General features: G+C 43.4%; 2 protein-coding genes across 5 annotated transcripts; one reads left to right on the forward strand and one right to left on the reverse strand.

Moving 5' to 3' along the window:
* Positions 1-433: 433 nt before the first annotated feature.
* Positions 434-9,534, reverse strand: METTL23 (methyltransferase 23, arginine). Of its 3 annotated transcripts, none has more exons than XM_042841161.2 (5): positions 9,442-9,534; positions 4,130-4,234; positions 3,066-3,303; positions 1,267-1,351; positions 434-991 (listed from the first exon to the last, which is right to left on the reverse strand). In XM_042841161.2, the coding sequence occupies exons 2-5, from the start codon at positions 4,211-4,213 to the stop codon at positions 808-810; spliced, it is 591 nt and encodes a 196-aa protein (XP_042697095.1). In that variant the 5' UTR covers positions 4,214-4,234; positions 9,442-9,534; the 3' UTR covers positions 434-807. The 3 variants fall into 3 exon arrangements, with proteins under 3 accessions (XP_042697095.1, XP_005297606.1, XP_065419464.1); XM_005297549.5 differs by lacking the exon at positions 9,442-9,534 and adding an exon at positions 6,004-6,303; XM_065563392.1 differs by lacking the exon at positions 9,442-9,534 and adding an exon at positions 6,004-6,141 and having other exon boundaries at positions 4,130-4,281.
* On the forward strand, positions 8,423-24,688 carry JMJD6 (jumonji domain containing 6, arginine demethylase and lysine hydroxylase). Of its 2 annotated transcripts, none has more exons than XM_024101665.3 (7): positions 8,423-8,778; positions 10,644-11,032; positions 12,846-13,132; positions 15,001-15,136; positions 16,522-16,660; positions 17,926-18,053; positions 24,374-24,688. In XM_024101665.3, exons 1-7 carry the CDS (start codon positions 8,650-8,652, stop codon positions 24,618-24,620), a joined length of 1,455 nt encoding a protein of 484 aa, XP_023957433.2. In that variant the 5' UTR covers positions 8,423-8,649; the 3' UTR covers positions 24,621-24,688. The 2 variants fall into 2 exon arrangements, with proteins under 2 accessions (XP_023957433.2, XP_005297605.1); XM_005297548.5 differs by lacking the exon at positions 24,374-24,688 and adding an exon at positions 20,295-22,997.
* Positions 24,689-25,423: the final 735 nt, after the last annotated feature.

Consider the following 25,423-nt stretch of genomic DNA (forward strand, 5'->3'; position numbering starts at 1 on the left):
CTACAACAACTGTCAACAATGGAATTAATTTTGTGTAGATGCTCTAAAAATTAGTGTGTCTATCTAATACTAAGATGTCTAAAGTAAATTGTGAGCCACTAAACTAGAACTTTGTTCCAGGAGAATCTTACTATTCACATAATTACATATTGTTCTTAAATACAGAAAGGGTAACTGCATAAAATGAACATTGTTCAGATCCTTAAAGTTAAATTGTTAGTACACCATGTTTAGCTCTTAAACTGGAAAACGGGTAAGAAATAGTAACTTTCAGGCTGAACATGTAATAGTCAAGTTCCTAACTTGAACTTTGAAGAAAATCATAACCTGGCCATTATAAATAATCAGCATGGTAAAGCACAGTATGTAGACATGAATGTTTTGCCAGAATTTCACTTAGTCTTTCTCCTATACCTGTGATGCAATTAAAGTAGATGTAAAAAACTCTTAATTTTATTCTCTAGGTGTGAACACAACTCTTTAGAAGAAAGTCATAACCAAATACTTTCAATAGATCTTATTTGTACAATACAAGATAAGATGAAATAATTCTGTTTAAAATTGTACTAATTAGTATACCTGCTTTTCACAAGAATTACACTAAAGCCATTTAGGGGTATGATAAATTACTTTAGTAGCATGGATCTGTGGAGGAAATGCATTCTGTTTTGTGGTAAGCAAACATTTTCCCTGCCTCTTGATCAAGTAGCATTAATTTCTCCACACAAATGGAAATGCTGTTTATCCAAAAGTTGCTTGAAGTGGAGTGCAGTCAGTCTTCTGAGCTACCTTCTTGAATTAGAACCATCAGCTGGCAGAAACTGAAGTGTAGCTTGCTCCTGCTAGTGAGATGATCATCATTTCAATGGTGTGTCTTCCTGGGAGAGGAGAGGTAGCCAACTGTTCCTTGTCAGCATTAAAAGACTGTAAGGGAACGTGGATATTCTTCAACTTCCATTTGTACAGCAAAGCTTCAATAGACCAGTCAGAACTGAAGGAAAAATGTCAGATGGATTGTTTTGATAAAAGTACAATCTCAGTTCAGTGCTTTTCTGTTATTAAACTACTGTGCATGAACAAGCACAGTAACTATAGAAGAGTGACAAACTTAAAATACAAAAAGCTTAAATACACAGCTACCCATATGTTTCTATCTTATTCGGTTGACTGGTTTAGGGCCTTGTTTATCAAAACTCTGCCCTTTGCATCTGTTGACTTTGGAGCCTCAAGACAAAATGCACACAAGTTAGTTTCTCCTGAAATTACCTTCGGACCTGATATGTAGTCCAGAACTGAGCATCTGGGTTCCTTTTCATCAAGAAGTACACTGTAGTTATAACATCTTCAAAATCTGCATATAGATTTTAAATAAACAATTTGAGCTGGTTATGTGCATGTTGAAATATGCCTTGGCAAACAATGCACTAATGATTAGAATAACTTCAGAAAGCTACAATTGTCTAAGACCTATGGTTGGAGCATAGTTCTTCAGTAAGTCTTAAACACAACAGTTGTCCTAAGTAAAAATTAACACCATTGCTCCTAGCTTTAAAGTTAGCTATTAACTTTCAGTATTTTCATCCCCTTTATATTTTGTTTGCTTTTTTTGACCATGTTTGTTCTAATATTCATCTATTTTCATGGAACCTATAACAATACGAGTTTTGTTCCCACAGAACTATTAAAGTCAAACACCCAGCTGTGACTTTCTTCAAGCATGCATTAATTTGCAGTTGATTAGGGAATGTTTTCTTGGTGCCAGTCACAATTTTTTGCTTCCCTCTGAAATACTATGTTGCCAACTTAGCAACTTTGTCACTAGATTTAGTGATTTTGGTTTCCCTAGCAAGAAAATATGTCAAAGTGACCAGTGCCAAATCTAGCAACTTTCACTGCAAATTAGTGACATTCAGAGAAAAGTCACCAATATCTATAGTCAATCATTCATAAGTAGCTCAGTGTTAATGAAATCCATTTCAGGCTCACTACATTCTGTTGCACACCAAGTCAGTGTCATTGTCTTAATTGAGCATGTCATCAGAATGAATCTTATTCCAGGGCTTCTTGGAAGATGGGATGAGACAGGGCCATGTGCCCCAGTGGGGCACTGTGCCTCCAGGAGTGAAGCCCTTACTCCTCGATCAAAGGTGGGGCTATCTTGCTTTCAGCTGCCCTTTACTCCTTTCCCTGGCTTAGCTGCCCAGCTGTTTCCAGAAGTTAAACCCTGAAAGTGTGTGGGGGGAGAGGGGGTCCAGCTAGTGGATTTTTGTTTTAAAATCTACTTTCTTGGCTCCCTGCAGCAGTGAGTTCAGGTCAGATGAATGCCCCTTTTCCCCCTGGGTCTGGCCTCTCCCTTTCACTAGCCTGTCTGTTCAAATCAATGCTGGCAAGAAAGGGTGGTTCAGCTGCAATTAATCAACCCCAGCCAGCCTGGGCTGCAGTGTGCCCTTCCCAGTGAACAGAAGGCTGGGGTTTCCTTCCCAATGAGCAGAGGGCACCCTCCTGAGGAGGATAGTGTACTATTATTGCTTCTGGTGTGCAATAGTATATAGTAAGAGCAGCATGGAATGGATTTTATTAACGCTATTGAGCTGCTTGTGAATGATTTTGTGACATATGTGCCTGTGTGTGTATACTAAGGGCTTGTCTATATTGGCAATTAACAGTGCTGCAACTTCCTCACTCAAGTGTGGAAAAACACCCCCCTGAGCACATGTTGCAGCACAGTAAAGTGCCAGTGTAAACAGTGCCCCAATACTGAGAGCTACACCCCTCATTGAGGTGGGGTTTCTTAGAGCGCTGGGAGAGCATTGCCACTGTAGACAAGCCCTAAGCCTTGGTTGAAGTCTGGAAATCTTGTTTGGTTACAGTTTTGACACCTTTTGAGTGTTTAAAACAGCTACATCTACCAACTTTTCAGGGTGTGTCTAGTGACTTCCTGCTAGGTGGAGTTGGCGACACTGCCATGACTAAATTAAATACTACCATCACTTACTTCTTTACTTTCTCTAGCTTATTGTTATATACATTCATAACATTTTATTTGCTTATAAGTAGTCACTAACCTTCTGGTTCAAAAAATACATCAGAGGCCAGAATAATGTCTACTTGAGGCAGAGAGAGCAGATTGGGAGATATTTGGCCCCAGGTAAGTCCTATAATGTGTACCCCTAGAAGGTTATTTATCTGACAGCTTCGCTCACAGTTCTTCAAGCACTGAGGCAGTTCTTCAGTATCTGACAGTATCACTTCGGCCCCACATTTAGCAGCTACTATACCAGGTAGGCTCATGCCTGCTCCAATCTAAACAAAATAAAAGACTTTAATCTCATTCATCAATTATATTTAATGCAAAGGATAACTGAAGGACGGGGGAGTATATTCTGTATCTTGCCTCAAAGTGTTTAATGATGCCATTCTTTAGTTGAATTCATGGTAACTTTAAAACTACATGTTCACCTCTGAACTGCCCTTGCTCAGGAGAAAAGACATTTGTATTTGATCTGTAGCAGCAGTGGTACACCACAGATACAAATTTAAGAATGTCATGAATCTTACTTGTTTCTGTTCTTGTAAATATAGTGAAGTGGGTGGAATCCTACATGCTTAAACATGTTATTCACAAAGATAAATCCTGCAGTTCATAGATGAGCAAAACTTATATTTAACAGGAAGCCCCTTCGATGGCTCCTAACTGGTGCTTCCATAAATCAGCCTGCAAAAATATCTGCTTTAATTATGGTTTTACTATATCACTCCTTTGAGTATTTGGGCATTTTTCTAATGTTTGACCAAAAGAACTTGCAAACTGTTTCATGAATCTCCAACCACAAAAAAGTTACCACAGTAATTTTTTGACATTAATTGGATCAAAGGTTAGACCTTTTTAAGACACATGGGCAGAACAGAAAATAAATGCCAAAAGGCAGATCACGAAGTAGGATCATTTAGAATTATATTAATACTGAAGCAGAAATAGGAAAAAAGCATCCTGCAGCTTACCTAAATAAAAAAAAAAAAAATCAAAATTAAAACTGATTGAGAGTTAAGACAAGTAACCATGAGCCTACTAGTTTTTTTTTAAAGGTAAGTTTGTATGATCAAAAAAATCTTTCAAGACTACTTTTACCTCCAAAATTCTCTTGCCAGGTAGCATTCTTCTGTGAAACCATAGGTACTGAGCAAGAACCACAGCACAGGGCCAAACGTACATGCCATATTGGGAATCCAGGACCTGAAACAATAAGCCCCTTCTATGATCTTTGGCAGCACCATAAAACACTTTGAAAGAGGCAGAAAAATATTACATTAGTGCATTTTTACTCTAGTTGTGCTTTGGTCACTCATTTTGAGCCTGATCCTGAGCTATACCTACTTCAATTGACCTACTGTTATTTTCTGCTCATATGTAATTCAAACAAATTGTACATCCCTACAATTAAGTTATTTTCCACATGGCTAGAGCTTTCCCACTTGATTAGCAAAGACTCTTGCCTCACCCTCCTGGTTAACTTTTCTAGACTAGTAAAGATTTAAGCATGCAGTCTTGTGCTTTACCAGTGCAAGTTTGAAATACATCAAACAATGACACTTCTATCATCTTGTTTTGGGATATTATTCCACAATCTAATGGTCTGGTTCTGGAATTTTCACTCAGCTAAGTAGTCCTATTGCAGCAAAAGAGCATAGGTAGGCACACATTAGTAAGGAATTTAGGATCAAAGGGAATCTTTGTTAAATTTTTATTCTGAAATTTAGCCTAGATTTACTTTTTCTTGATTTCATCCCATTTTTCCTTGGTGAAAGATCTCTCCTGCAGTCTTTACTCAGGCAAAATTCCTGTTAAAGTCAATTTGTGCCTAGATATGGTGATTTCAGTGCATTTTAGACCCAATTATCTATATCAGTTCTTCACAATTTAAAAATGAAGGCCCTCTGTGTCTACACAGTCAAAAGAAATGAGTTTACCAATGATTCCAAGTATCAGAGGGGTAGCCGTGTTAGTCTGTATACACAAAAACAACCAGGAGTCCGGTGGCACCTTAAAGACTAACCAATTTATTTCTGCATAAGCTTTCGTGGATAAAAAACCCACTTCTTCAAAGCTTATACCCAAATAAATTGGTTAGTCTTTAAGGTGCCACCGGACTCCTCGTTGTTTTACCAATGATTGTTTATCTGGGATTGAATAATGGGTTTTAGCCTATTTATTACATGGCTTGGAGGAGTCTACACAGGTCAGAGCAAACAGGTTATATGCTGCATTTCAGCAACAGCTAAATTTGAGTTGTATAGATAGGGCCTCAGGCACTTACTGTCAAAAAGGCAGCTCACTTGCAGGGCTTCTAAACAAGTGAGCACTAAATAGGTTTCTTATTTTAGTTTTCTTAATGCATTCTCACAAATAACATTTTTACCATTTAAAAAAATATATTTTCAATCAATTCAAATTTTTGCAGGAGTTAGAAACTATTTGTTCAAATTTAATGAATGTAGAAATTCAAAATAAAACCACTATTTGATCATTACATTCCATAAATGTGTTACTACTTCATCTTTAAGCATCCAACAAAGTAGAATAGTGAATTCTGTGCTAGAGCTACACGTGCACTTATGAGCCAATTTGTAAAATTTACTTTCAACTTTCCTAGAAGGTCCTGTCCCCATCCCCCACTTTATTTTTTCCAGTAATGCCCAGACGCCCCAATTTAGGTTGGAGCCTCCTTATGCTAAGAAGGTGCTGTACATACAGTGATTTCTGCTATACGGGGGCATATTGTGGGTCTGAATGTATTGGACTAGATAAGAAGAAATGATACAAAGAAATCCAGGGAAAGAATACAAAATCTAGGCCTTTTTGTTGTTATATATTTAAAAAAATCCTGCCCCTCTTTTCCATCCCCACATAGCTCAGCGTTCCTGGCCCCTGCTCCCCGATTAGGGGAGGAAGGAAATCAGGCTTCATAACGAACTGAAGGGCTACATGTGTAAATGTATCAGCACCTCAGGAATCAGCACCACCAGCTCTGGCCTCGGCTCTTCTCTTTCTTGCTCGTCCTGCTCTTCCACAAACCTGTACTCCTTGACACTGAACCGCGGACCCTCATCGCACATTGGAACCACTTCTCTAGTGGCGACGGCGTCTGCTGCTCCGATAACACGCACCTCTTCCCCTGTGCTGACTTCCCCCATGAGCTGACTGACACCAAAGCAGACCAATCGCAGGCAAGAACGTTTAAGGCAGGGTCTTGTCAAGGTCCAACCATCGGTAGCTGGCTGAGAGGGTCTGAGACCCGGGAAGATAAAATGGCACAAAGGTCCGCCCCCTTCCTTCCCTTAATCCCTTCCCGCAGTCTCCTAGCTCCTCCCCGGCAGCAGCGCACGTGCTCTGAGTCTGCTGTTGCAGCGTGACTCTGAAGTTAGGGTCACCAACAGCAAGTGTGACAAATTGGGATTTTGGGGGGGAGGTATAGTTGCCCATATAAGACAAAGACCCTAATATTGGGATAATCCCGATAACATCACCTTCTGCTTGCAGGGGAATAAAGCGCAGCAAATTTCTGGGGTAGTATCCAGGCCCACACCATCCCCTCCTTCCCTTATGAAAACAGCAAAGACTTAAATTGCAGTGGGCATTTGAAGGCCAAATCCTGTACTCCCACTCCAGACTAGTATCAGAGGGGTAGCCCTGTTAGTCTGAATCTGTAAAAAGCAACAGAGGGTCCTGTGGCACCTTTAAGACTAACAGAAGTATTGGGAGCATAAGCTTTCCTGGGTAAGAACCTCAGAACCACTTCTGAGGTTCTTACCCACGAAAGCTTATGCTCCCAATACTTCTGTTAGTCTTAAAGGCGCCACAGGACCCTCTGTTGCTTCTTACTCCAGACTAAACCTTCTGAGTTTTGATCCTGCTCCCTTTGAAGTCAATAGGAGATTTGCAGATATAGGGAATGCAGGATTTGACCCAAAGATTATTGCATAATTTTTTCTAGGCACTGTAGAGAGGTGAAATGAGCTATTAGTGTATGACAATCTCTTCCCAAGCCAAATACATGCCCTGAAGAGTTACTGTCTCAGTTTGTGGGAAGTTACAATAATTAAGGAGTTTGATCCTGTGACACTCAATCATGTGGGAAGTCTTTTACTCCAGTGAGCAAATCTGTAGGCTCAAGCCTTAAATTAGGTTTATTTAAGAAATGGTGGCTCAAGCTGAGGGTCATAGCCACCCTCCCTTTCTTCATGAGTAGGTGAGAGAAAGAACCAGGAAACTTTTTCTCTTGTAATGTGGGATCACAAAATGGGAAAGGTTGAAAACTGCTGATCCTAGTGGAATCATATGGAAGACAGCCTTTTCTTGCTGTCATTCAAACTCATAAAAACAAAAACAACAAGGAGTCTGGTGGCACCTTAAAGACTAACAGATTTATTTGGGCATAAGCTTTCGTGAGTAAAAACCTCACTTCTTAAAACTCATGCTGACTTCAATGGGAGTTTTACCAGTGCAGTGTTTTAACACTGTACAATTTTGCCCTAAATTAACTCAATGTATTTCCATTTAGTGGGATTTAAAACTATCTCTTGAAATTTGTTAAATGGAACTGTCTGGATTTCCCTCCTGCAAGCCATGATCTCAGGATCTACCCTGGTTTCCATCATTCCATCTTATTAGAAGTCTCAATTTCCAAAAAACCCAGTGTTTGGGAGCTTTGCACAAATAAATATTGTTCTTATTGGGATGATAAACATGATGAAACAAGCTGCTTGTTGAAAAAGGTTGGTTGTTGTTTTTTTTACAGTTTCTGACTTGTTTTCAATTAAGACCCACAAAATATAAACACTGAAAATACCGTGTTGTGTGTCATTGAACCAATGAAAACAATACAATAGACAAAAAACCCACAAACCCATTTGAACAGTTGCTACAAAAGGTAAAAGCTAATCTGGCAGTGTGGTGATTCCAGTGGCTGCAGACCCCCCCCCCCCCCTTTTAACCTTTCAGAGCCCCAACGCATGACAAACTGAGCCACCTTAGCTCCCCTAGGAGCCAGAGGAAAGGGACTGAGGGTGCTGCTCAGTACATTTAAGTGTCTGAAAAGACAATGGGCTGGTGGAAGTGGAGGAGGGTGGAAAGAAGAAGGGAGGGAAATCAAGGAGCGCAGAGACAAAGCGCAGCGAGGGGGAACCTGGAGAAGAGAAGCACAAGAAAGGAGGGTAGGTGGAGCATGGAGCTGCCCTGCTCAGCCCTAGGTACCTCCCTCCCTCTCGCTGACGTTTCCTTCCCAAGATGGCGGCAAAGACCCCACCTCTCCGGGTCCGGCGCGGCCAATCATAGCTGGGGATGGGCAGGGGCGCGTGGCGGAAGGGAAGGCAATGACCAATAGAATCGCGCCGCGGCGCTCGTGGGCGGGGCTCCGGTCTGGCTGAGGTAGAGGTAGCGGCAGGGGTGAAATTTCTCGAAGCCTCCAGGCCGCGGGTTTGGCGGAGTGGCGGGCGGCCCTGGTTGGGAGCCGAGCCGGCGACGGGGCCGGGATTCCCTAGTGGTGCCGGCGGCAACAGCAGCGGGTCCTGGGGCCTGGAGCGGAGGAGGCGGCTGTCGGGGCCCGTCCGGGAGCGGAGGAGGTGGCGGGCCCCGGCCCCGGGTCGCCGAGCATGAATCACAAGAGCAAGAAGCGGATCCGGGAGGCGAAGCGCAGCGCCCGGCCCGAGCTGAAGGACTCGCTGGACTGGACCCGGCACAACTACTGCGAGACCTTCCCGCTGAGCCCGGCGGCCTGCACGGTGCGGACCGGGCTGGGGGGAGCCCGGGGATCGGCTCCTGCCACACCCGAGCCTGGGGAGGTGCACGGGGGGCGACCGGGAGGGGGACGCCTCGTTCCAGACTTGAGCTCCAAGGGGAGGGGGCTTTACGGTGCGGGCTGGCCAGGGGGGGTCGGTTCCTTGGCAAGGGGATTTCCAGGCTGAACTCGGATCCTGGGGTACAGAGCCTAGGGTCTCTGGTGAGGGAACGGTGGAGCCCCCCGAGATGCCCCAGGAAGAAGAGGCACCCAGGGAAGGGGGTTGGCGCGTCCCTAGAGCATCCATCCAAGGTGTGTGTGGGAGCTCGCAGAGGGGAAGCTGGGAGACTTCCCCCACCCCTCCCCCACTACCCCAGATATGAAGAGGAGTGGGGAGGGGACAGGCGGCTCTGTGGTTCCCTAAGGCAGGAGGCTGGCTTGGGAGAGCAGTGTAGTGTTGCGCCGGACCCGTGGCCTAGTCCTATGAAGCCAGCAAATTATTTATAGCCAGGGGTGCTGCTAGTACTTCACCCCAAGGCAGCTAAGAAATTGCCAGGGTCTGGCCAAAAGAGCTTCAGTCTAAACTGGGTATCGTACAAGCTGCGGGAGAGCAAGGGACTGGCCAGATCATGGGAAAGGGTTGGCATGCATCGCATTGCCTTCTTACTAGAAGTAGCTTCCTCCTTCCTTGAGAGAGGGAGGGAGTGCCTCGTGCTGCTCTTCCTTGAGTGTGACTCCTAGGATTCAGGTCTGGTGGAGCGCTCCCCTTCCCGGAAGCTCGTCAAGCACGTTTTTGATGCTGGAGTATGAGTGGGGGGAAGGGGCAGGAGCTGTAGATAATGGGCAGTATGTGGGCTTAAAGGAAAGGAAAATGTTTGGAAATGGAAAAAAGCTATTGTCATTTGGTTAACTGTCCTAGTGGTGGGTGATTGTTGGTCCTACAATATTTAACTAGGTGACCTGAAAGAAGAGTCTGGGAGATGCATAGAAATGTCTGAGGAAGACAGGATGGGGTGAATCAGAGGATGGATAATAAAAAACAAAATAATAAAAACAGGATTGACAAGGGACTTGGGAAAACCTCTGGATTCTATAGTGGTGTGTATTTTTACTTAATACAGACATGCCTACTTAATTCAAAGGTAGTTTCTAAATCCCTTCCCCATGGTATCAGGGGGAGGAAGAAATAGAATTCTCACATCACAAATAGCAGAGTAAAATGCTGTGCAAGGGGGACTGTTTGCCAGGCTTCAGGCTATGGATTTTCTTACCCCTAGTGGATCTTGGGTCACGTCTACAGTGAAGAGCATAAAGCAAAATTTAAATATGCTCATGTTTCTCATGATGTTGGTGAGGTGTGTAGGAGCAGGGACAAAGACTTATTACAGTTGGGGTCTGACACTGCAGTATTGTGCAGGGGAAGGCTAAAATTGCATGCACTCTGTGTAATGTCTCCATATCCTCTAGATTTGAATGCAAGTGTAGGGCTTGCCAACGTAAATTTACCAGATGCAGCTTAAGCCTGGCCTACACTTACAAGTTAGGTCGACATAGCTACAGCACTCAGGGATATGAAGAATTCATACCTCAGAGTGCTGTAGTTATGCCAATTTAACCTCTGTGTAGACGCAACTAGGTCAATGGAAGAATGCTTCCGTCACTCTAGCTACTGCTGCTTGGGGGGTTGGATTATCTACAGCAATGGAAAAACCTGTTCTGTCACAGTAGGAAATGTCTACACTATGGTACTACAGCTATAGTGTAGACATCATTTTAGGCACCAACCTTTAGAAACTTGGCCTGTGGTGATTAAGATGGTTTGTGGTACATTACAGTTATTTTTTCCCAACTGTTCTCTGATTTTTACAGGATAATGTGGAAAGGGCAGATGCACTCCATTTATCGGTGGAAGAATTTGTTGAGCGTTATGAAAAGCCTTATAAGCCTGTAGTTCTGTTGAATGCTCAGATGGGCTGGTCTGCCCAAGAGAAGTGGACTCTAGAACGCCTGAAGCGCAAGTACAGGAACCAGAAGTTCAAGTGTGGTGAGGACAATGATGGGTACTCTGTGAAGATGAAGATGAAATATTACATAGAGTATATGGAGACCACACGTGATGACAGCCCCCTCTACATCTTCGACAGCAGCTATGGAGAGCACCCTAAGCGCAGGAAACTCCTGGAAGACTACAAAGTGCCCAAGTTCTTCACCGATGACCTATTCCAATATGCAGGAGAGAAGCGCAGACCACCTTATAGGTACAGTATCCATGAGGTGGCGTTGGGATGTAGATTCCAGTTTCTTCTGTCAGTTGCTCACAAGCAAACTAAATTTACTTTGATTATAAATATCTCAAATTATCATGCAAATATGGAATAGAGGAGAAAACAGAACTCAGGAGAACTTACTCTGAGTTAACAGCTGTTGGTACAGACTTGCTATGTGACTTTAGACAAGTTGCTCCGTGCCTTAGTTTCCTCATCTGTAAAATGAGAATAATGCCTACCCCAGAGCCATGTTGTGTGGCTGTAAAGTGCCTTAGAATTTTCAAATTATGTTACTGGGCTCAAGTTTACTATTAGGCCTTCAATGAGACTTTGGTTGTGCTTAAGTCCAGCCCTGCTAAAGCAAGCAGTATTTTAGGTCATGTCTAGATTAGGGCTAAAACTGTACAGCAGCAGTGCTGTTGTAGCTCTTCAGTGTAGACAGTATCTGTTTGCATAGGTAATCCACCCTCCCCTGAGAGGTGGTAGGTAGGTTGATGGAAGAATTCTTCCATCACCCTAGTGCTGTCTACACCAGGGGTTAGGTCGACATAACTGTGTGTCTCAGGGTTGTGGACGTAAGTTTCCAATGTAGACCAGCCCTAGGAAAGTGTCAGGTTTAGGTTAGACTTAGCTAGTTCATGTTAGCTCCATATTTCATACAAGCTCTACCTAAAGGCTTTTCTACACTAGAGTTTTTACTTTAACTGCCTATCAATTAATCGTAATTGTCTCAAAGTAGTGAAGGTTTTTATGAAAGCTAATTTAGATGCTCCCCACACATTTGGACTGGCCTGCACTACAAAGTTAACATCGATCCAACTATGTAGCTCAGGGAAGTGAACAGTTCTTGTGTTGGGGGTATTTGCCATTTCCAGCACTGTCACCTGGTCATAATTGATGTTCTCAAAGCATCTTATTGAAATAGGACTCACAATTCCCTTGTTTGAGTGCTTAATTCATAATCTCTCTTCTGCCCATATAAACCTGCATTTATTTCCTTCTGTTGTGGACATCTATTAGTGATTAAACCCACTTAAGATAACAGTATCTAGTATGGTATCTTGTGTACATTTTCATATCCTGTCCCAGACCAATTGAGATCACTAAGGATGGGTGTAACATTAAGCCTTCGAAGCAGTAGTTCTCTGCATGGAGAAAAATGACTTGCATATCTTCCCAACGAGACTATTGGGGAATTAACTATGACCAGGTAAATGATGCAATGGTGAATAGAAAGTCACAAGTGAACAGTGTGTGGGTGATGGGAGCTGTCTTAACTTCATCTTCTTAACCCTTATCTGAAGATGTTTTTTGTTTATTCCTCATTGGAACAAGAATTGTAGAACAGCACATCTATAGATGCTACTCACAACCAGGAAAAAGCTTAGAAAAACACAATTACCATTTTATACACCAGGTGGTTTAGGTCCTTAAAACAGATGTAATCATCATCTACTGAGGAACAGTTTCTGGTTTCTAAACAATTTTTATTGTAATATAAACAAACAAACCCTTGCTCCAAGAAACTAAGAAAACAATTGCCATTATTTATATAGGTCGTAGGCAAAAATGTTATGCGCTTTTTGCTGCAGTATTAAACTAACAGTCCCTATAGTCAATGCTTTGCTGCCAACTCTGCTTCTAGTACCCAAACAAAGAAAAATATAAAGAGCCATGTTAATTTCAAGCTGTGGTAGAAATGGAAGGGAAACATGCTTGCTTAATGGAAAGTTCATAGAAGAAAGTAATTATCTCTTGTAATGCACCTGGATGTTTGGTTCTCTCTTCCCCCCTCCCCGTGCAGATGGTTTGTAATGGGCCCACCTCGATCAGGAACAGGAATTCATATTGATCCTCTGGGAACCAGTGCTTGGAATGCCTTAGTCCATGGACATAAGCGCTGGTGCCTCTTCCCTACCAGCACTCCCAGAGAGTTGATCAAAGTGACACGGGAAGAAGGAGGGAACCAGCAGGATGAGGCGATCACTTGGTTCAGTATCATATACCCTAGGACGCAGCTCCCCACCTGGCCTCCTGAATTCAAACCCCTGGAAATTGTGCAGAAACCAGGCGAGACCGTCTTTGTACCAGGTATGTGTGGCTGACTCCAATGGAAATCTGTAGTAGTATGGGAGAACACGTATTTAGATGTATCCTTGTTGAAAAAGTATCCACACTTGTTTACATGGTCCTCCATTTTCCAATTCTGTACACTGTAGGACACTGTTTAAAACCATTTTTATGTTGCCCTTTGAATATCCAAAACATAAATGCCATGTATGTTCCCCTGTTACAGGGGACTGATGGCATAACAAGCAGGACATGTGTGCTTGGGAAAATGATCCTGAACTAAACTATACAGTGAGGAAGTAATCAAAGCATGGAAGAATAGAGGCCTTTGAAGACCAATAACTTTCTCTCATTCTCTGTTTTCTTGGGTTACTGACAGTGTAATAAATGACAGGATTTGTGAGGAAAAAGTCATGCAAAAATGCAGACAGACCCCATCCATCTTCTTTTTTCCACCACTTTAATTTCAAATGCAAGATTATGCCATAGCTTCTAAAAGTGTCTCTATTAAAAGGGCATAGCATTTCTATGAAATTGATGCACACTTACACCTCCTTTAATTGGGAGGGGAAGGAGCACCACTGTTGGATAGAGCAGGGGAGTTTGACACCTGAATTCTATTCTTATTTGTCCCTGACCTGCTATGTGAGCTTGAGCAAATCCTTTATCTCCCCTCTGTGCCTGTTTACTTCTCTGTAAAATGGGGATGATGATTTCATGTTTGCAAAGTGCCTTGTAATAATCTTGGCACTTAGTGCCTTTTTATTATGTCTTCAGTTAAAAAGGCTTTGGAGCCTTATCAATTTCCATTATGAATCCTGGCTTTATTTTTTTATGGGATTACAACATGACCATATGAACCTCTCTAATTTTACCCTTTTATGGAAAAAAGCAACTTTAAACATTTCTATTAAAAAAAAAAAATAGTGAAATTCTTCAAGCTAAAAACTCCTTTGAGGGTGAAAATTGATCTGCAGTTAGACCTTGGGCCTTTGTGCAGCTTGGGTCACAGTGGCATTTGCAGTTAAGCAAGCTGTCAGTAGCCAGATACTCAGAAATACCACTTAACCAAAAATGAAGATTTAACTTATAGTGTGCTGGAAAGTTCTGTCACTGAACTTGAAGAATACTGCACTGAGTCAAAGGATTACAGCTTTCCAATAGGGGCTTATGTATGGGGGAAATTCTGGAATAAGAGAGCTAGGAAAAAGCCTGCAGGCAGTCTTCTGTACTTGATCATCATATGGGGAAGATGTTGGAGTGTGAGTGGAGGGACTTCCTGGTAGGAAGGTGTGATGATCCGGGTCCAGAAACTCAAAAGAAGAATAGATGCTTTAAATCCCTAAAATGAGCAGTTGAACCAACTGATTGTATATTGTACTATAAAAGTGTATCCGTAAAGCCTTTTATGGAGGCTTGTAGTGTTCTGAACTTGATTGTCATGAGATGTGTACAACTTTGGTTATAACTTTATAATATACACACACACACACATAAATTCATAACCACAGACCAGTCTTAATATACATGCAACTCCACCTCTTAATGTGGGCTCTATGAGCTATTGCTGATTCCATCTGCTGAGGAAGGATATTTCAGTGGTTAGGGCCCTTGCCTGGGACTTGGGAACTGAACTTGATTCTCCCTGCTTTGCCACACACATCATGTGTGGCTTTAGGTAAGCCACTTAGTCTCTTGGTGCATCAGTTTCCCGTCTGTAAAATAACAGCACTGGGGTATTGAGAGAAAATGCATTAGAGATTGTGAGGTGCTCAGATACTGTGGTGATAGGGGCCATACAAGTACCTTAGAGAGATGTATCTACAATACTTTAGATAAACAATATAAAAAAGTGTGTTTAAAAGTTGCTCTTGCATTGCATTTTGTAGGTGGCTGGTGGCACGTAGTTCTCAATCTCGATACAACCATTGCCATCACACAGAACTTTGCCAGCTGTACCAACTTCCCTGTGGTATGGCACAAGACAGTAAGAGGGAGGCCAAAATTATCAAGGAAGTGGTACAGGTAACGGTGCAGTAAATTCTGTTCCTATTTCTAATTTCCAGGCAGTTGAAGGGATAGTCCAAACACTTTCTTTCAAAGCAAGACATGCAGCTGGAATAACACTAATAGTATATACTTGCGTACAACGTTCTTGGGGGAAAAACACATTGAGTCATTTTAAAGACATGTTTTCTAAACTATGTCCTGCTTTTTACAGCAACATTTCTTGGCTCCCTCCCCTGGAGTTGGTAGCTTAGTCTTGCTGTTTGGGGAAGGATCTGATCTGGATTTCACCTCTCGTGGAGCTGACTTGATGAGTTCAAGTGACATGCATAAAACTTAGACGATGCAATCTGAAAATTCTTTGCTAAGAATGATAAAATGTAGAGGCAGTAAGTTAGTAAACTAATGCTCTAAGTCAGGGATTGCCAAAGTATGGTACATGTTCCACTGGTGCTGCGTGAGTTTGATGTTCCATCAGTTACTTCACAATTTTTTAAGAAGGTGGTACGTGATCCAATATGCTGGGTGTTGCTGCTCTAAGCATTTAAGGGGAATTTAGTACTGGTGAAAGGATTTATGTTAACGGGCATGGAGATGGGAGTCCTGTTATTTGCCTTGGAGATGGAAGTCCACTATCCCCTGGAAAGGATGTATCTTTCCCCTGATCTGCAGAGATAACTACTATGGTGAGAGTATCTTATTCTCCCTTCCCATTCACTCTCTGGTTCTGCAGAGACCACCACCAATAAGGCTAATTGTGATGTGGTTCTTGTAACATGGACAAGGCTGTAGTGGTAGGAGCTGAGATTCTGCTAACTAGCCATCAGGTAGCAACAACTTTAGGTCACTACTGAGGTGGCTCATGTTTATCCATGTAAATTAGGAATTAAAGGCTTCATATGCCTTATTGATTTCTAGAGGTGTCTATTGTCCAGATCTAGCATCTTATGGAAACCTTTAAATTCAAGGTATTTTTCTCACCCAGTAGCCTCTGAATATAAGCGCAGTTTACTTCTAACTACTTCAAATAAAAAAATAGGCAACTCAGTTATCACTACTAATTCCATTCTCCCTTCAGGAGGACCTTTATTGATATCAAAATCTTGTTAATGTCCTCTACTCTGATGTTCGGTGTTAGAATATTAAATTGAGGTAAAATAACTATGGAAACTATATAAAAACCCATCAAAGCTAGAGTGCAGGCAGTTGCACAATGCTACGTGATGTACCTTGCTAGCAAATCATTATCTGTTGCTCTTGTATTATCGTGGCAGTGGACAGATTTTGTGGTGTATGCTAGTGTAAATTAAAACCATGCTAGAGTAAATTCAAACCCATAAAAGCAAGGACAATCTTTTGTTTCTCATTGTGTTCTAATTGCTAATCATGATGGTTGTGTTTAGGATCCTAAAACAAGAGCATCCTGACCTGGCAGTGTTGGCTGATTCAGTTGATCTACAAGAATCGACAGGTATTGCTTCTGATAGTTCCAGTGATTCCTCCAGTTCCTCTAGCTCCAGCTCCTCGGACTCTGATTCAGAGGTAAGGATTTGACACTGCAGATGACCCTTATCCCATGACTATGCTACCCTTTTAAACCAGTTGTCGAAGGAGCCTTGCCTGTTTCTTTTCTAAAAATACATACAATCTCCCTGACTCACAACTCTCTAGTGGGTTTGAAGGTAACAGTTGAATAAACGTTAGACTCCAAAGTTAAATCCTAAACTTCAGAGAAGCTAATGGTGTGCAAATATAAAGCAAAGGACTGGACCAGTGGGGATCTTGGTGAGAGTTTTAGTCTTCTGTGAGGGTTGGCCCACTCCTCTTGCCAAAACAAACTTGGCTTTGAGGCATTCCTGATTCTCTGTGCTCCCCAGAATCCATCTTTTTATGCTTAATATACCTCGCGCTGCTTCTGTCACCATCTTCTAATGGCTCCACTGGCTTCCCATTTGTTTTGGCATCCAGCTCCTTGCAGATCTTCTTCCCTTTCTTTTAAGTTGCATGGATATACTCCCAACTTCTTTGAGACCTTGTCACTTCCGTGAGTAGGGACTTGTGTAGACCCTGCCTCCTTTCTCCGGTCATACAGTGTTCACGTTCTGACACCTGGAAACATTCTTCTCATTTTCTTTCCCATCCTTCAAACTTTCTTCTTTTGCCACTCAGTAGTAATATCTATTAACTGACTCTTATTAAATTGCATAACTAATTCTTTAAGGTGTTCAGAGGAACCTGAATGAGAGATTCTCATCCAAAAATTCTTAGTGGGAGGGAGGGTGAGTTTGAGTTCCCACCAACCTTTACAGCCTTTGAGAAAATTTGACTAGTTTAGTACTTGCACAGCACCTTTCACCTGAGGCTCTTTATTCACTTTACAAATTTCTATCTACCCTTATAAGGATAGTTTTACTTTCTATTTTTTGTAGATGGGGAACAAGGCCACAGAGTTAGGGCCAAGATTTTTTTAAAATGTGACTAGTAATTTTGGTTGCCCAACTTGAGACACCTTAAGTGACTTGACTTTCCAGAAAGTGCTGAGCACTCAGTCTGAAAATCAGGGGCCTTTGGGTGCCAGATTAGAATACCTGTAAATCTTAGCCTAAGTGTATTGCAGTAAGTTGCAGGGCATGCAACATGCTCTCTTGTATAGAAATTGTGATGCTTCGGGGAAGAACATGCATGATAACTTCTCTGGTGACTATTAGCACAGGTGTGGTTCACTGTCAGATCTTCTGAGTAATAACTGAAGGTTTGTATTTCCCTGCATTGATTTGTTTATTCATTTTGTCTTTCTCTGTACTTAGTGTGATTCTGGCTCTGAGACCGAAGGGATGATGCATCGGCGGAAAAAGAGAAGGACTTGCAGCATGATGGGTAACGGTGACACTACCTCTCAAGATGACTGTGTGAGCAAAGAACGCAGCTCCTCCAGGTGACCAGATGTGACAGCTCTTTCTTTTTCCAAACTAAAGACGTTTTAATGCAGGGATGGCAGGGTTAAGTTAGGCTGTTCCATCATGCATGGGATGCGGGGGGGTGGAGGATGAGGGGGCTGGCTAGATTGTGAAACAGCTTGCCACTGATGATGTCCTCTCTCCTCTCCCTTCTTCCCCAATTCTAATTACGTTGCCCTGCTCCAAACAGGAACTTAAGATCTTCTCTTTAAAAAAGAAAGTGCCAAGGAGAAATTTTACATTATTTAATAAACAGTTTTTTATAACTTTTTTCTAATCATTTTTTAATATAGAAGGAATGCTCCAATTGCTGGGGATGAACTTGGGAGTAGCGGGGCATTTTGTGGGGAAAGTGGAATATCAGATTCAGTGCCCATTGAGGAGCATAATTGTGTGGTAAATTGGCAAAGGGAGGAATAACCAGCAGAAAACAAGGCTTGATCACCTGAGTGTCCAAACTGAAAAGCTTCAAGCAACTCTATATACTTAGTCTTTCCTACTTCACTGTTGCCTGGACTACTTCAATTCTGCCTACTATTCAATTTTGGTAAGGATTAACAGATTATAAACTTCATTCTAAGGCCTTGTTGCTTTAAACGCTTAAAAAAGGAGAAAAAAGAAGCTGTGCCCAAGCCTGAGATCTTAGCTGATTTGTGGAGGGAGACACTTAAAATAAATGATAACGGAATTCACTTGGTGTGAATCTATTGGGACAAGGTCTTTTCTCCCCTCCATGGGCTCCAAGGTAAGGAGGATCGGAAAACGTTAAGCACTTGGGAGATATTTACTACTAAAAAGCTATGGCAAAATGCTGGATTTAGAAACCATCCTGCTTCTGAGCAGTTGTCCCTGATTCCCTTGGGTAAAAGGTACAAGTTAACCACACTAAAGTGCTGCTTGTACCAACCACCTCACATTCATTTATGCATCCCCTAATTCATCACAGACCTTGGGTTGCTCTGAATCTGTCTTGTGGTTGCAAGCTCTGTGATGAAATAGCAGAAAGATGCACGTAGTACTGACCCAGCTGGAGGAGTCTCGCTTCCCAGATGCATGCATAATGTGCCTGTGTAGGCGCCTGTCTGGTCTTTCGGTATATATGGCTATCTAACATTCAGTGATACAGCACTCAACTTCTCCTGTCTTTGAGTAGTAGGCAAGTCATATGGAGTTGAGTCAAAACACCAAACTATCCTTAAATGTTTGGAGTTAACTGAACTAGCATCTTATTTCCCAGCTGAGGTTCTAATCCAGTGGTTCTCAAACTTTTGTACTGGTAACCACTTTCAAATAGCAAGCCTCTGAGTGCAACCCCCCACCCCTTAAAAATTAAAAACACTTTTTAATATGTTTAACACCATTATAAATGCTGGATTCAAAGCGGGGTTTGGGGTGGAGGCTGACAGCTTGCGACCCCCCCCATATAATAACCTTGCGACCCTCTGAGGGATCCTGACCCCCAGTTTGAGAATCCCTGTTCTAATCCCTTCTTATGATACTCTCAGTTTCAGTTCTAGCAGCCAGTTCTGACTTCAGGCTGAGAATGAGCAGCAGAAGCTAATGAACACAGATCCTGGTTTCCTGATCTCTTAGAAATGCAAACTATATTGCAGAGCTCCATCCTTTCTGCATTTTTTCAGCCTCTTACAGTGAAAACATTTAATTTTAATATTTGGTATATATACCTCTACCTCAATATAATGCTATCCTCGGGAGCCAAAAAATCTTACCGCGTTTTATAGGTGAAACCGTGCTATATTGAACTTGCTTTTATCCGCTGGAGCGTGCAGCTCTGCCCCCCCGGAGCACTGCTTTACCGCCTTATATCCGAATTCGTGTTCTATCAGGTCGTGTTATATCGGGGTAGAGGTGTATTACAAAAGACTAATAAGTTAGCACCTTGTCCAAGAGCCACTCTCTGTTGCCCAGATCTCTTCCAGGCCTTTCTATGTTGCAGCTCGTGATTTGCTTGTTACCTCTGCCAGCTCCTAGATGACGCTGTAGTGCGGGCTGGGGTTTCAGCTGCAATTGTGTTGAAGAATACCATCAATATAAGCAGAATTGTTTCTAAGCCTTGTCAAGCACGTCAGCAGCTTTATTAAAAAAACAAAAACAAAAAAAACCCTTAGTCCTTTGCTTAGGCAGTATACTGCTGTCTTGCATTGTGACACTGGAGGAAAGGTTATAGTCATGACAGGCAGTTGTACTTTTTTTGACAGGATTAGGGAATCTTGCGGAAGCCGCGCTCACCCCTGAGAGATAACAAGAACCGTCTAGAGGCAGCTGCCACTCGAAGCTCCGTTAGCAGCCAGCTCTGTTCTACCCCCTCAGCTCCTATCTACTCTTATGATCCTTCTCAAGTCTTCACTGCTACTTTGATCCAAACTCCTATCTTCCATCACGTGCTGACTAAAGATGACTCCTTGCTAACTACTGGGGGGAACTCCCAAGTCTAAATGACTGCGCAATGCTTAGTGCCCTTCTGTACCCTCAAAAAAGTGCACTAAATGATCAGAAAATAACCCAGCTCTGGGCAAGGACATGCCATATGTCTTACAGTTCATGAAGTTGGCAAGGAAAACAGTCTGATACCTGTTTTTAAAGGACTTTTAAAACCAGCAGCTACATCCAGAAACCTACCCTGCTTTGACACTGTCATACGTTTACATGTACTGCACATGCTGAAACTAGGAGAGGATCTTGGCATCTTTGCTCTACACAAACATCCGGTGGATATTGTACCAGAGCGCTGGAAGGGAGACTAACTCTGTTATGTACTCTGAACTCGGAGGTGACTTCAAATGACTTGAAATGGCTACCTGTGAGAAGCACCTTTTGTGGTCATATTAATCTACATACACTCTGACTAAACCCAGATAGTCTAAGATGTGACACCTAAACCAGCAATGATCAAATGTACTTATGCTTGGTATCTGCCATATTAAGTATAAAAAGATTAACTGGCACTTGGATGTAGCATTGGGGCTTGAGGGAACAAGAGATGAGTGGCTTCTTGTATAGTAGAAGCCACTGAAAGTCACCATCTATCAACAGTTACCCATGAACCTTAGGTGTAGGGGGAAAACTGTATAACTGAATTACAGACTTTATTCAGCCCCAGCAAGCAGCTGTCTCTTTGAGGTCATGTATTTAGGAGCTTAGTAGCACTTGCTCTGGGCTCTGTAAAAGAGTACGGGGGCGGGGGGGGGGGGTATTTTGTCTTAAACGTTTTAAAATAACAGGTGATGCTTGGGTTCACACAGCTGCAGTGGTATTGTGCCAAGATAAAGACTCATCCCCAAGCAATCTACTAGGATGGTTGATAGTAATTTACCAAGGCCTGTGCATTAAAGCTTTCCTATAGCCTTAGAGGCTGTGCTTGTGGGGAAAGGGGGGAATAACCATCTTTCTCTGATACAAAGAACACTGCACACAAGAGCCAGCTAATTGGACTGTTTCTCTTTGCACCCTCATTTCAGTTTTGCTGTTTGGGAGGGGGAACTGAAAAGAGAGGAGCAGTGCACTCTCTCTCATATAAGCCGCAATGCCTAGGCATTAGTGCAGAGGTCTTCAGTTGTGGGGCACGCCCTCTGGGTGTGTGTGTGTGGAGTAAAGTTCTGTGGGGTGCGGCTGGGGCCCAGACCAACCCCAAAGGGGGCGGGGAGGGAGCGCTGCCCAGCTGTGCTCCTGGCCTGTGCCTCGGGATCCTGGCTGCCAGCCTCAGGCCCGGGGATATGCTCCCGACCACGGTTGCTGGCCCCACATCTGGGGTCCTGGCTGCCCGCCCGGCCACAGCTGAAGGCTTCTGCCCCCAGCTGAGGATCGACCCCTGGCTGAGGGTCTGCCCCCGTCCCAAGCTGTAGCCCCAGCCTTGGCCCCGTTACCATTGTCCGCATCCCCTCTCTTAGAGCTGCAGCCCCGCTCCTGGCTCTGTGGGGGGGAGAGTGGGGGAGCGTGGACAGGGTATAGGGGGCATGAGGTAAAAAGTTTGGGAATCACTGCACTAGTGACTGAATTAAAATGCAGACTGGCAACCTTAACTGTGAATTTTCTGTATACAGTGTATTAAGTAGACCCCCTGAATGTTGGTTTTTAACTTGTCCTTTACTGTTTGTGTTCCCTCTCCCATCTCAGGATATGGCCCAATCTGTTGTAAAAGTGAGCCCTGCTTATCTTGGTTGGTCAGCAGTACAGACCTTTGTTTCCAAGTCTCCTTTGTGCCAGTCACTTTTATGTAACAGAAGTGGGAGGGAGTTTGGAGGTGTGAGGCAGGTGGCTCATCAGTGCATCCCTAAGCAGGAAATCCAAGGAGTGCATTTGTGGCAATAGAACACAAATGCGCAGACTTCTCTTCAAAGCTGCTGCAGTCTTTCCTGCAGGGGGACTCTTCCTTAAGGCTGCTTAGCTCTGAAGATGGTTTTGTGTCAAAACAGCCAAATTCCCTGGCCGAGGATGCTGTAGTCTGCCTAGCTCGGGGCACATTGGCAGCTTGCCCAGAGCCTGCATACTGCACGTTATCTTCATAAAATGGAGCAGGCTGCAGCTGCTATCACTTAGAACAAGATAGGGGGCTGTGGTGGCTACAGGATTAGAAGGGTATCCCCCCTCCTAATGGCAAGGGTTAACCTGGATTATAAAGCTCTCGGGGCTGTGGTTTGGGCCATTGCCTCGCTCCGAGGTGGCTAGCCATTGCCTTCAGCAGCATGGTTACAGCTGGGCCTCATCTTAATATTTTACTGTATGAAAGAAGTTTGGGCCTGAGCCCTTGAAGTCTGTCATGGGGAAACCAACCTGCCTCCCACTGCCAAGAAAGCTGCTCCTTTTCTAGCAATTGCACAGTCTGACGCTCCAGAGTGCAGAGCACTTTTCCATGCCTACGAACAGATCAGTGGTGTGACAATAAAGCTGTCAATTAAAATGGACACCGTCTCCTCGTATTGAATGGTCTATAAGGTAACATTTGAAACTAGCAGTAGGAAAAGTAATGTCAGCTGACTTCCACAAAGCCACCCCTTGCCTCAACTGAGAAGCAATGGCCCTGTTCAGGCCGCCAGGTACAAGGGCTGGAATTCTGAACTAGAGCTACTCAAATGTTTCTCCTCGGAACGGGTTGACTTTGCATAGAGGTATATTGGGTTTCATGAAAACTTTGTTGGGAAGGTTCCTCAAGTCTAGGATGGAGTTTCTACTTAAAACCAGAGAGACAGACCCAGAATAGCCAAGGCGCTCACCCGAGATGAGGAGACCCAGGTTCATGTCCCAGCTCTGCCTGATAGTAGGGACTGGAACCTGGGTCTCCTGCATCCCAGGTGTGTACCCTAACCACATGCCTATAGCACCAGTCATTAAGCTGCTGAATATTTGATGATTTATACAAAGTGGAATAGCTTCAGCAGCCGAGAGTGAGCAAAAGGGACTGACTAGCCTGCTGGAATGTGCACCTCAGCATTTTTTGTGAAACAGAATTCTTGTTTTCCAGCCAGCCTTACTCAGGACTGCTGGGTTTTCTTCTTAGGTCCACTACTTTCATGCGGTGTGACTTTGGCCAAATAGCTTAGCCTCTCTGTGTATTTGATGTCCTAGCTCTAAAATGGCAATAATACATACCTTGCAGGGATGTTGTGAGGCTACTTTGAATTAATGGTTGTAAAACACCCTTGATCCTTCTGCAAAAGGTGTTAGAAATGACTGAATATGGTTAAGCCCCTATTAAGCAGGCTAGACACTGCTTTCTAAACTGGCACTAGCTCCTCCCACTAACAAGTGCTACAGGCACAAAGGTTCAGTGCTTCTGGGAACTTGCTCAGCGATAACTTCAGAAGTGCCCACTTCAAAACCAATTCACGCTACATGAACTGTGCCAAATGTAGTGGTAGGTTTCATTGAGCTCTGGGATGAAAATATTGGTGCCTAAACTTGCTGAATTAGAATCCCAGGTTTGCTACTGCATGTCAGCTTTGCTGTCCTCTCTTCTTTCCTTTTGGCCAATGAACATCTGAGATCAGGCACTGCCTTTCTACCCCCGTTTAGCAGCTGATGTGAATCAGCTGTATCCCAAGTTCACCTCTTCCCTTGTTACAGGTTAAAGGGACTGACTGGTGAAATCTTGTCAGAAACATAGCTACAGTTCATAGAATGCATGTTTCTTTGAAGATGCCTACTCCATACACATAGGGCAGGGGGAGCTAGTAGTAGCCTCCCTTCCTACTAGTCGTAGGAAGCTAGTAGTAGCCTCCCTTCCTCCTTTCTCTAACTGTGGTCAGACTAATGGCAACTTCTTCTCCCAACTGCTTACTAGAGAGATGTCCACCTCTGGCAAGATTAATCGAGAGGCCCTTTTCCTTCCTGAATCCCCAGCCATCCTATGGGGACAGATGGGTGGCACTGTGAAACCTCTGTGCGGGCTGGATTCCCAGACACTGTGCTGTGTGTTCCTCTTGGGAGGGGGGCAATGGAGCCTGCTGATTCATTGGACAGTTAAAGCCCTATCACTGCCACTAACTTCTCTTATTCGTCCTCTGCCGGGCAGAGCTGCAATGCTCTGAATTGTTTTGTCTAGATGATGATTGTGTTTTCTGCTTCTTATTTTAAATAAAATGATTATTTTGCATTACTCTATTTGTCACGTATTCTTTTTCATCTAGTGATCTGGAAAAACTACATATGTGTAGCAGGTGTCTCTGTCGTCTGCTGTGCTGTAGCAGCAGACAGATTAGTTACAGTAGTAAAGAGGAGCCTCCATCATTGTAGCGTATGGGGGGGGAGGGGAGTGTCAGTCTCTTTATCTCACAGTATCCCTGTGCTACCTATGGTCTCAGTCATAGCCCTGTGCTGCATGTTTGTATCAGATGAGGACAGCACACATTTTGGAAGCTTGTGCCACCATGGGAAAGCTACTAGGGATGTGATGGCGGCCAGGAGAGGGACCCTCATATCTAATATTCATTGTCAGACTGCAATCAGTGGGAGGGAGGGGGACAAACAAGTGAATTGCTGGAAACTTGCCTCCTGCTGCATGTCTCCCTTGTCACAAGCCAGCAGTGGGCTTGATCTTGTGAGTAGATGGGGGTTGTGTTGAAGCCAATACAGCTGACACATGCAGTGTAGAAGATGACCAGGCAAAGGCTAAATTCAAAGTGCAGTGCAGTGATTTGCGCCCCTCCAGTGCTTAAGTGCTTTGGTTTTTTTTCTGGTGGACTAATGGAGTTAGCCTTCCTGGAGGACACTGGACTATCCTAGTTGTCACTGGCACAGACTAGACGGAACCCATCTATATGTTAAGCCTGCCCATATACATGTTTGCATGTATTGGAACAACATTTGGAACTTATCACAGGGTTTGTTGTAA

Source organism: Chrysemys picta, chromosome 12 (assembly GCF_011386835.1).
Source record: "Chrysemys picta bellii isolate R12L10 chromosome 12, ASM1138683v2, whole genome shotgun sequence".
Taxonomy (NCBI): Eukaryota; Metazoa; Chordata; order Testudines; family Emydidae; genus Chrysemys; species Chrysemys picta.